Genomic DNA, 11,330 nt, shown 5'->3' on the forward strand with positions numbered 1-11,330 from the left:
AGAATGACTTAATATCAAGTCATACCCAACATTCAAGATCATGCAACTTCTTACAGCTCCATGCAATCCTATTCATGATCCTATAAATCACTGGTTTGATAGTTGTTCCAACTCTCCTATCCACAAATTTGTTCATTAAAAACTTGCTTGCCATAACTGCTATAGAAGAAGAGGAGGAGAAGAAGAAGAAGGAGGAGAAGAAGAAAATACCAACTAGTTAATCAAAGAAGGGTGACATTTGATTTATTTGAAATCCATACTTTCTAACTTGCTAATGTTTTGAATTTAGTTAAATGAAGAAACAACACAATCAAGGAAAATAGTTCACAATCAAGGAAAATAGTTATCAATAAAGCTCATTGATCAGACAGATGACAAGTTGACTAATTAGGTCAAGAATTATCCTCAGGACACAAATCGCTGTAAAACAAAACAGTGAAGTCGGGGCAGTGGCATGTGGTGAATAGCAAACATGAAGATAATGAGAGGAGAGACAAGTCCCAACAGCTAAAGAAACAATTTCAACGTTTCATATAAATGATGTCTCTCAGCCAGATTTTGATAAGCCTCTTTCTGCAAGGCTCCACATTCCCTACCATCCAAGAAACATTTAGCTACACTTAAAGACATTTTTGGCCAACATAGCTAGGAGAGTGTGGAAGGAGGCCACCAGCAAATGGTAGGCACAAGACTGGAGGGCTGTTTAATAGCCTATGAGACAGCCCCCAAAGCAAAGAATTACCCAGCCCAAAATGCCAACACCTAGAAAGTGGTAAATCCTACTAGAAAGAGAGAAACACTGTGCATCTCAGCAGCTAAAAAAAAAAAAATCACTGTAGCAGCACCTGGTATGGGAACCAGTGTTCAAAGGGGGATCTTTTTTTAAAATTTATTATGTATACAATATTCCGTCTGTGTGTATGTCTGCAGGCCAGGAGGGGGCACCAGACCTCATTACAGATGGTTGTGAGCCACCATGTGGTTGCCGGGAATTGAACTAAGGACCTTTGGAAGAGCAGGTAATGCTCTTAACCACTGAGCCATCTCTCCAGCCCCTCAAAGGGGCATCTTATACCCTATAAAAAACTAACACAATGATCTGTAAAAGCTTCAACAGAAAATTCATTTAATATACAGATACAAAGGAACTACAATTATTTGGCAGAATCACTCGCATAAAATACTATCTTAGTTCTCTTTCCTTGAATGTGGAATGAGCCCTAGTGATATGCTTTCTTGATCAACAGCATTCACCAAGGAGGGCAGTGTGGGCTTTCGAGACTAGATCAGAATAAGTCTGTAGGAAGCTGGATTAGGGGTCTCAAAGATGTCCACAGACTTATCATCCAACCTTTGAGTATGCTACCTAAATAGTAAAGGGACTTTACAAATGTAATTTAAGATTTTAAGGGAGATTATTCTGAATTATCTGGTTGAGTCCTAAATGTTGTCACAAGCTTTATTAAATGGCATGTGCAATGAGGCTTATCCAGGGTATAATAACTGCTAATTGAAAATTAAATGTAGTCACAAGAGTCCCCACAAAGAGAAGGCACAAACAACAAACAAAACAAAACAAAACAAAACAAAACAAAAGGTCAACTAAAGCAGAGATTCAAGAGATGGGGCCAAGAGCCAAGGAATGCTCAAAGCTGGAAGAAGAAAGGAACAGATTCTCTCCAGAGACTCCAGAAGGACTGGACCTTGATGACAAACGCCCTTCAAGACTCACTTTGGATACTGAGTTGCCAAAACTCTAAAAGAGTAACAGTGTGTTGTTTTAAGCGGGAATGGGTGCTAACTTGGCACAGCAGCAATGAAAACTGACACAAAGTTTTACAGCTTCTCTTATCCATCTTGAGCATTTCCTCTAGGAGCTCTAACCTATTACCTAAATGCTGCAGCCATTCTGAAATGCCACTCAAGTGACTGAGGAAACCTGTCTCTGCCTGAGTCAGCAGTTCTAATTGGCCCAGCCCCCTGTGAGTAAACCCTTTTTGGACCCTCAGGTTAGCCACTCCTGCCCTCTTGCTGAGTCCAGTTGGGGCCATCCCTCCTGCATTTCTCTTTTATTATCTCAACTAAGGCACTGAAAAGTCTTTATTCCTGTGTCTTAATTGGCATAGGAAGTGCTTTTTTCTCTTGGAGCAAAAGCTGAGACCATTCTAATCTATCCCAGAGGCTAGGATGTTGGCACAACTGCTTCTTTCTCATATGATCCTGAAGAACAGACTCTGGAGAATAGGGAGAGAGTTTTTAAAGGCACAAGTCCCCTAGGAGAACAGTTTCCACGACAAAACTTTATCGTGGATAAGGACTCCAGACGTCCAGTTTAAGAGAAGCCAGACTTTCACTGTGTCAAAGGCCCTTTAGGTTACTTGCCAGCACTTCAAAGAGAGGCTTGGCCTACCTTAAATAAACAACCACAAAAGGGGAGGAGTGAAGACATACAGTTTAGAATTATGTAAGTAACATGGAGTGGAGTTCGTAAGTGGTAAAAATAAACTTTAAAAGTATACAATTACTGTTTACACAAAGAAACAAAAATTGTAAGCTAATGAGTCTCCTGTTGTCAGAAAAACTGCACTATTCACCTTGAAATATTTTTTTTCTTTTCAGAGTAAAATATGAACACAGTCCCTTTCTACCACAAAATACACCGTCAAGTTTGCCCCATTTGGGGAAACCACAGGGGTCAGCACACCCTAGGAAAACCACCTAGTTGATTATGGTATCCCCTTAGCCAGGTAAGTGTCACCTTGGTATATCTTATTTGCCATATGAAAAATTCTTTTTTAAAGTTTTGAATACATTTAACAATAATATTCCCTAAGAAGCTTTTTTCAAATCTCATCTCTTATAATATCTCTCCCAAAGCCAGCTCTTGTCTTACATAACTCTACAGTAACTGTTCATTAAACCTCAGTAAGTAAGGCAATCAGCCTCCAGCATGACCGCATTGGCTCCCAATCACTGATGGAATATTCACATCCTGTAGAGGACCCTCCTACAAGGTACCACGGCACACAAGAGCTGTTACTCCTAAGACTGCACTATAAAAGACTGGCTTCCAGACATCCTTCCTTCCCTCCTCTATCACCCACCTCTCCAGGAATTCTACCTTGAAAGCTACCAACCCTGTAGAAAGGTCCATGTAACAAAGAACCGACATTGCCAGCCAGTAATCATGTGAGTCCTGCTGGGAGGGAATGCTCGAGCCCCAGCCAAGATCTCAAAAAGCCGAAAGCTTGATTTCCATATCATGAAAGACTAAGAATAAGAAAAACCCAAGTCAGTGGCTCCAGGAATCCAGAACTGTGAAGGAAACTGTGAGAGGCTTGCTCTGTGTTTCTGCATAATTTGTTTTTCAGTATCAGGTAACAACTAATACAGTGACTATTATCTTGGTTCAAAAGCAAAAAAAAATGTAAACAGAAATGTTATAAACAAAAATGAGGAAGAAGAAAGACTGCTTTAAATATCTTGACTAAAGCTAAAAGGCAACCATAACAACTTCAGCTTATAAAAGGCAAGTGTAACAACTTCAGCTTGTCCTCAGTCATACCAAAGAGCCATCAGCGGAATGCAGCCCACTTCTGGGAGAGAGCCAGGTGTGCAGGTCAGAGTGCAACATAAACTTCTTCGAATCAGGAAAGAAATCGGTTTGTAATTTTAAAATCGATACAACCCAACTCACTAAGATAAGCTATCCCGCAAAGTCAGCCTCACGGCTGTGAACTGATTCTGGACTGCTGCTATCTTCTCACAAATCCTACCACTGGCCTGCTGAGAGACACACAAGAAAGATAAGGACCAAGCGCCAAATTTCAGCAGATCTCAAGACCCATCTTAAAGAAAGATGATTTTTTTTTCTTTCTGTAATGTTTCATCAAAGTCAGAACACTTCCTTAGATGATCTAAGCACCTTCCCAAGGGCACACAGGCTTTCTATAGTAAGAAACAGCCCTTTCAAGTGACTGGATGTCATTAGAAAGTGCAGCTAGTACTCATATATTTAGTACATTACTACATTAGGTAGCATTTTAAAACATCATGAAGACGGGTGAGATGGCTCACTAGGCTCTTGCTGCCAGGCCAAAGGGCTGGGTGTGATCTCATTGGGAAGAAAGACAGAATGACTCCCACTACATTGTCCTCTGGCCTCCAAAAGCATGCAGAGGCACACTCACATACAAAATAAGAGATTAAAATATAATTAAAAATTAACAAGAAACACTGGAAAAGCAAAGAAAAACATGAGAGGTTTTCATTGTGTGGGGGGGAAGCTACATCGATTTCAGCAACAGCATACATGAGCTGCACGCATTCCCAATGCAGTAAGACCCCTCATGATTGATCAAAAGTAACTTACTAAGTAAGTCCAGCTGTCCTCATAACTACATGTACTGGTGATGGGAACTGTAAGTGAACACCAAGGTGGGCTAAAAATTAATGCAACAGCACCTCTAAGTGTCACTTAACTCAAAAGACAATGGTTTAGTCAGGAGCATCAACAAAAATAGCTGGGCAAACGCCAAAGTCCTCTGGCCTATAAACAGAGAGCATTCATCCACCGCATCCTTTCCTAGATGTTCACCCTTTTCTCCTGAACAAACACGTTTACATTACCAATGGCATCCTCAAATAATTTAGGTCATTAAGCTTTATTGATGCTAATGACCTCCATGGACTTGAGTCTCTAGGCTCTTCCAAGGATATCTAAAACCACCTTAGATTTAAAAGTACTACCTTCGTGAGAAAATGTGGCACTCCTACCTGATACACTGCCAGCATGTGCAAAAATAGTACCGCGTGAGATAAAACTGAGCAGGTCAGGTATTGTGGAACATGTTTTTCAATAACGGCTATAAAATTATAGTCACAGGGTCCTCTCTCATAACATAACATGTTGACAATGTAGAATTTCCAAGATCTTGCTTTAGAAAAGGGAAACTGAATGTTTACATAGTCTTGCCTGAGTGACAAAATTTGACCTTGTAAGACATGACTATCTATATTGCTTTTCAAAGAACACGTTTTTAAGCCACACATAGAGAATAGACATAGATAAAAATATGCTAGTATTCAGTATGACTTCCTGTAATACTGTGATTCACCAACTGAACTGATTGGGATGCTGCATTTTCCTGTAAAAGGCATTGTGGGGAAGCAATGCTTGAAATTATCCACTACTTTATATTGGTTCACAATCCCCTAAACTGAGAAAAAAATTAGAGTAGTTAAAGGGTATAACTAATAAAAAGTTTCTTAAGTAATAAAGGTAAGCCATGCTAATACGAGGTAAAACTCACTTTCCTCTCAGTCACAGGCCAATGACAAACTTTCAAGAGGCCTGAAAGACACATTCCAAATGCATGAGCTCCACACTTCAGAACCTATGGAATGTTTATACATTATACAGTGCCAACTTCAACTATCTAAAAACTTTCCGACACATTCGAGCGTGATATAAAACAGTGTGTTCTGTGTATAGAACAGAATTTGTGTAGCAAAAATATATTTTAAGACTTAATCCATTTTTGTCTTTACATCCTTTCGAGTCTTTTTCTGAACTTTTGGCCTTTTCACCTACACTCCAATTCTGACCTACCACATTCCGCGCTCGTCTTAAAAATATCCTATCCTAACGTGTCTGTTTAAAAATAGCTTTCCCTTCATCTTTTCCCAATTATTTTTAAGTAGACCCGTGCTCTTCATTGTCAAGCCACAGATTCCCTAACTTCAGCCACCCCAGAACTCACTGCCTTCATTCTTTCAAACTCCAAGGAAACAAACACTGGAGTTCAATTCGAATCTCCAGGCTTTCAGTACACACGCAGTGGCTGGCTCGATACATTCTTTCCATTTCGCGAGAAAAGATTTCCTTGGGCCGATCCACAACCAGATGTAACAATGTACAACTTAGAGCATCCCTGCTCCGGAAGTTACTCCCCTTTTTTGGGGGACATCCAGGCACCTTCAAGAAAGTTTCTTCTTGCCTGCCCAGTTCGTAGCACTTTGTTATAACAGGCTGGGCATGCCACCTGCATGGGAGCATCTTTCAGGAAGACACCAAAGGCTTAGGGAATGGAGGGCTGGAGAGAGGAGGCACACGGGACAAACCAAAACACAATCCCAAGAGTCAGCTGGCATTTCAGGCTGAAGCTCCTGAATTCCATGGCTAGGGAGGCCCCAGCCAGGCTTGGCCCCAGCTGCCTGGCACGACCCGTGCATGTGCATGTCCTACCTGCCTCGGGGACACTAAGGAGGTGGAAAGTTTCCCCTTTCAGCCTGTTCCAGGAGCGGGGCCAGCGGGTGGGAAGGCGACAGGGGTCCAAGAACGAGGTCTTCTCAAGCGGCCCCACCCGCTTACCTTGGGCGATGGCAATGGACTCGAAGCGGTGCAGCTCTTTGAGCAAGCAGCTCCTCTCGGTGGAGTGCAGACTGTAGATGAAGTCGCGCGCGCCTTGCGCAGTGTTCAGCGCCTCCATGGGCTCCTTTTTGGGGTGGGTGCCCAGGAGCCGGGGACCGCCGGGGACCCCGAGCGCCAGCAGTCCCCGGCCGCAGCCGCACCAGGACGGCGGGCGGGGCGCGGCGGCAGGGCCCGGCCTCAGGCTGCGCACCGTCCGGCTCCCCAGCAGCGGCAGCAGCCGGGACATGGCGTTGGAGCGAGACCCCCGCGACAGTCCCTGGCTTCGGACACAGCTGGACAGAGGCTCAGGAGCTGGGCTCAGCCCCGCCCCGCCCCGGCTCCTCCAGACGCACGACCCGGGCACCGGGCACCATGCACTCGGCGGGCCCGCACAGCGACTGCCTCCCTTGCCGTGCCCGCGCCGCTTCCCGCAGGCCCTGAGCCCGGGAAAACTTTCTGTGCGGCGGCCGGGCCGGGAGCTCGGAGCGGGGAGGGCGGTGCGGGCGGGCGGGCGCCTACCGGTTGAGGAGCGGAGGCGCGGGCGGGCGGGCTCAGCGAGCGTGTCTGATCTTCCAGAGGGATGAGTCACCGCGCGCCGCCCTCCTTCGGCGCCGCCCTCCGCCGCCGGCCGCTTTCCCACCCTCCGGCCTCTCGCTGTCCCTGCTCTGTAGGGCTGCGGCGCCCTCAAAGCAACCGCGCTGTCAATCAGACCGGAGCCGCAGCCGCCACCCCTAGCGGTGGAGCGCGGGATGGCAGGGCCGGGCGGCGGAGAGGAGGCGGGGCTTGGGCGGAGCCACGCAGGCGCACAGTCTCCCGGGAGGGAGCTCACCCTGGAGTCTCCACCCACTCCCTTGCGTAGAGAGGGTAGGAAGGGGCTCACACCCCGGTAGGTGGTGTCTGCTTTTGTTAAATGCACATCAGGGAACAGCAGAGTTTAGGACCCGCGACCGGCCGGGCGCGGTTCTACGGCTGCGGCGCTGCTCTCTGCAGCATCTCTCTAAATCCGGAGCTTGAATGGCCCTGGTGGAGCAGTGAGGCGGCTAAGGTGGGGGTCACCGCACCTGCCCAGGCCTGTGGAAAATGGAGCACAAAGAGCCGCGCCCTTCGCGGAGTCGGTGCCCACCGCAGCCAGACAGCTCGGCGCTGAAACGCCCGCTCTGGCCGCTCCCTGGGGAGAGCAGAGCCGGTTCTACCCGTCCCGAGAAGAGGAGGGCGGGTTTGAGACTGAGACTTCAAGGTTTAGGGAGGAAAACACCGTTCCCTGGCCTGATGACAGCTGCTTACTTGCAGATTGCTAATTCTGGAGCCAGAGGCAAACATGTAGTAAAACCTTATTTGAGTGGTCTCTAGTGATTTACGTCTCTCTGTGTGCCACGCAGAAGAGAAAATTCCGTGGTCCCTCGTCTCCAGACCCTAGATATCTGCGACGCCTGGGTCAGGTGTCACCTACTCCATGAAGCTTTTTCTTCTTTGTAAGGGGGAAGATCCCAGCTTTATCTGAACCTACCTAAGGACACTTAGGCACCCTATCTTAGAAAATAAATCTGCTTAGACGATAAATCTACTCAAGTATAATCAAAATCCAAATCCCCATCTTTATCGTAACCACGGCTGCTGCCAGCTCAGAACCTTGTGTCTGGTAAATATGCTGTAAGCGGGTAAGACGGTACTGTCAGCCTTCTCTAACTATGGTTCTGAATCTAGAAATGAAATCAGCCTCAGATCCAAAGTACTTGGGGGTAAAAATGTGCACCTGCCTGGAGCACATGTAGTCTTTTTTTTTCTTGTGATTATTCCCTTAATACATCAGAGTAATAACTATTTCATGCTCTTAAACTTCCTTGGTTATTGCACATAATTGAGAGGTGATCTAAAGTATGTCAGAGGGCCCAATCAGTTGTATTTTCATAAACGCTTTAGTTAAAATTGATGTGTCAAAGCTGAGGGGGAAAGACCCTTCCCTAGATTGGGTGGCACCTTCTGCCAAGTGACCAGAGAGGAAGAAGACTCCAGGAAGTCAGTGCTGCTTGTTTGACTGCCTTTGAGTCTTACTGGTGAACATGCCCATCCTTGTTACTGATGCTTCTTCAACCTTCCGATCTGGAATGCAGACCAGAAACCCTCCAGGAATCTCCCAGGTCCTCGGCACCAAGTTTGGACTGTGCTTCCTGTACTGTGTAGGAGTCCCTGCTAGCTCTACAGCCAGCAGAGAAACACACCACCAGAAGCAAGGAGGAAACTGGGTTCAGCATGACTTAGATAGTCTGGAGTCTGACACCCGGCTAGTTTATTTTAGACATATTTAAGTACAGAATAACTCTTGAAGAAAGTTTCCTGGTAACAACTGTCCCAATCCCATGTGCACAATAAAGGCTAAGGTGTGCCTCATCGAATGCCTTTGGCAGTGTACCATGTGACCTCTACCATGAAGTTGGGATGTATAGTTTAAGGGCCTAGGATCTGGTCTGGTCGCTGACTGAGATAGCATAGAGGTCAGCGGTAAGCATGGGTTCTATTGACTGAGAAACAAAGCTAAAGCTAAAGGTCTGGGGAGGAAGAGTCTGGGATGAACATTCTGGGAGATGTAGGTGAGGCCTGGCACTTACAGATAGCAAAGGTCACCAGGTCATTAACAACATCCACTGACAAGCCAGCTGGTGGTGGCGCACACCCTTACTCCCAGCACTTGGGAGGCAGAGGCAGGCGGATCTCTATAAGTTCGAGGCCAGCCTGGTCTACAAGAGCTAGTTCCAGGACAGGTCCACAGCCACAGAGAAACCCTATCTCGAAAAAACAAAAAATCCACTGCCAGCCTTCTGGGAGGAAAATGCATCCATTTCCTCCATTGAGAAGACAACACTGTGTAATTAACATTCCTGGTTCTTCCAGTGCTGATCTGTGACCACTCATGTCCTCACAACACTGAGGGGCTTGTGGGTTCTCAGCCTCTCTAGCATGCAGATGGCCACTGATGGGCTGAATGCGTACACGCACACACACACGCACAGACACACACACACACACACCATAGGTTCTGTTTCTCTGCAAACCCTGCCTGATGCACTAATCAGCCATTTCCTAAACATATTAACAGTACATTATTAATCAGGGAGTGGTGGGGCACACTTGTAATCTCAGCACTTAGAAGGCGGAGGCAGAAGGATCAAGGAGTTCTAGGCCAGCCTTAAGAACATAGTAAGTTCAAGTCCAGCCTGAACTACATAAAAGACCTTTTCTTTAAAATTAAAGTAGTATATTGTCAATAGTCATTCCCAACTGTTGTAGTATGGGTCACTCTTTTACCTTGCCTGCCTAGGGCACCTGATTGATTTGATAAAGAACTGAATAACCAATAGCTAGTCAAGAGAGGTTAGGTGGGACTTCCGGGGAAAGAGAGGAACTTGGGAAGAATCTAGGCTTACATGGAATATGCCAGCAAGACACAGGAGAGAGTCAGACATACAGAATGGAAGAGAGGTAAAAAGTGTGGCAGGATGTAGATTAGTAGAAACATTGATTTAAGTTATAGAGCTAATGGGACAAGCCTAAGCTAAAGGCCAAGCTTTCATAATTAATAATAAGTCTCTGTATCATTACTGGGGAGCTGGCAGTCCCCCAAAAAAACAGTTCAACTACACTCAACAAATTAAATTTCTGTTGTCCACTGGCTTGGATAGTCCACCTGCCTACTAACTGTGGGCTTATCCTTATGATTTGCCTTAGGTATTAAAAGAGACACTACAAACCTGACCTGATAAGTATTTGTTCATTTGGGGACTTACTGGGATGTCTTTCATGTGTAAAATAGTAGGAAAAATAAAACGGAGACACAAGACACTTATGAGACAGGTTGCACCTAGAAGAAATGGATTACGTGTTGAACTAGAGGGAAAGAATGATTTGTGTGGAAGGTGTGGGAAAGCGAGTAAACTTTTAGTACTAAGAAGTTCCAAAGATGTGCACCTGCTCTTTCCACGTGGGACAGAAGGGCAGGTGGGTGGTGTAGAGCTTACCTTGTGCATGCAGGGCCCTGGGTTTAATCCTAAGCAATGCTACCTCTAGATTGATCGATATGTCATCCCTAAACTGAACGCCTACTGGGAACACCCAGTGGAGCCCAATTATGGCCTCATGTAATCTCCGCCTGCTCAGATAAAGGTGATAAATCCCAGAGACACTTGGCCAACTAATGACCAGCTGGCTATGCGCAGACCTGCTTGCCCTTGGCTACTCTATTTCGTCCCTGTAATTACATGACCTGAAGAGAAGACCAGCACAGCGCAGGCACACAGAGCACATGAACACTGCACAGACATTAGTTAGCCCATTGTTCTGGTTAATCATTGCTCTTTGAGTGAACAAAACTTTAGGATGCCGTATAAGGTTTCTGTCCCACCAGGTCCTGTTAAAATCACACAGAAACTATGTTATTTGCAATACTGTTTGGCCAATAGCTTAAGCGTATTTCTGGCTTACTCTTAAGTATCTTAAATTAACCCATTTCCATTATTTTATATTTTGCCATGAGGTTCATGGCCTACTGGCAAGGTTCCACTGGTGGCTCACATCTTTCCCCTCTGGCGGCTCCATGGCATCTCTTCATTCTGCCTTCTTTCTCCCAGCATTCAGCTTAGTTTTCCCCCGCCTACCTCTCTTCTGCTCTGCACAGGCACAAGACAGTTTCTTTATTAATCAATGGTATTCACAGCATACAGAGGGGAATCCCACAACATAGAGACTTGGTTTATTTTGCCCATGATTTTGCAGCATTTCTTTCTTGAAGTCTCTAAACTAGTTGCCATCAGATGTCAACTGCAGCTGCTGTCGTGGGAAGGCTCTACTGGGCCAGATATCCAAAATGGCTCACTCGTGTAGCGGACAGATGACACTGACTGTTGGCTGTCTCAATATTCAGTCC

General features: G+C 45.7%; 1 protein-coding gene and 1 pseudogene across 1 annotated transcript in view; both read right to left on the reverse strand.

Annotated features, from left to right (window-relative positions):
- The window catches only part of Tmem65 (transmembrane protein 65), a 39,012-nt gene extending 32,071 nt beyond the window's left edge, over nucleotides 1-6,941 (reverse strand). The window contains exon 1 of the mRNA XM_038344104.2: nucleotides 6,374-6,941. Coding sequence (XP_038200032.1) covers nucleotides 6,374-6,659 — 286 coding nt within the window. The 5' untranslated portion in view covers nucleotides 6,660-6,941. The remainder of the gene's footprint in view (nucleotides 1-6,373) is intronic.
- On the reverse strand, nucleotides 2,617-2,755 carry LOC119824131 (annotated as a pseudogene).
- Nucleotides 6,942-11,330: the final 4,389 nt, after the last annotated feature.

Source organism: Arvicola amphibius, chromosome 9, assembly GCF_903992535.2.
Source record: "Arvicola amphibius chromosome 9, mArvAmp1.2, whole genome shotgun sequence".
Classification (NCBI taxonomy): Eukaryota; Metazoa; Chordata; class Mammalia; order Rodentia; family Cricetidae; genus Arvicola; species Arvicola amphibius.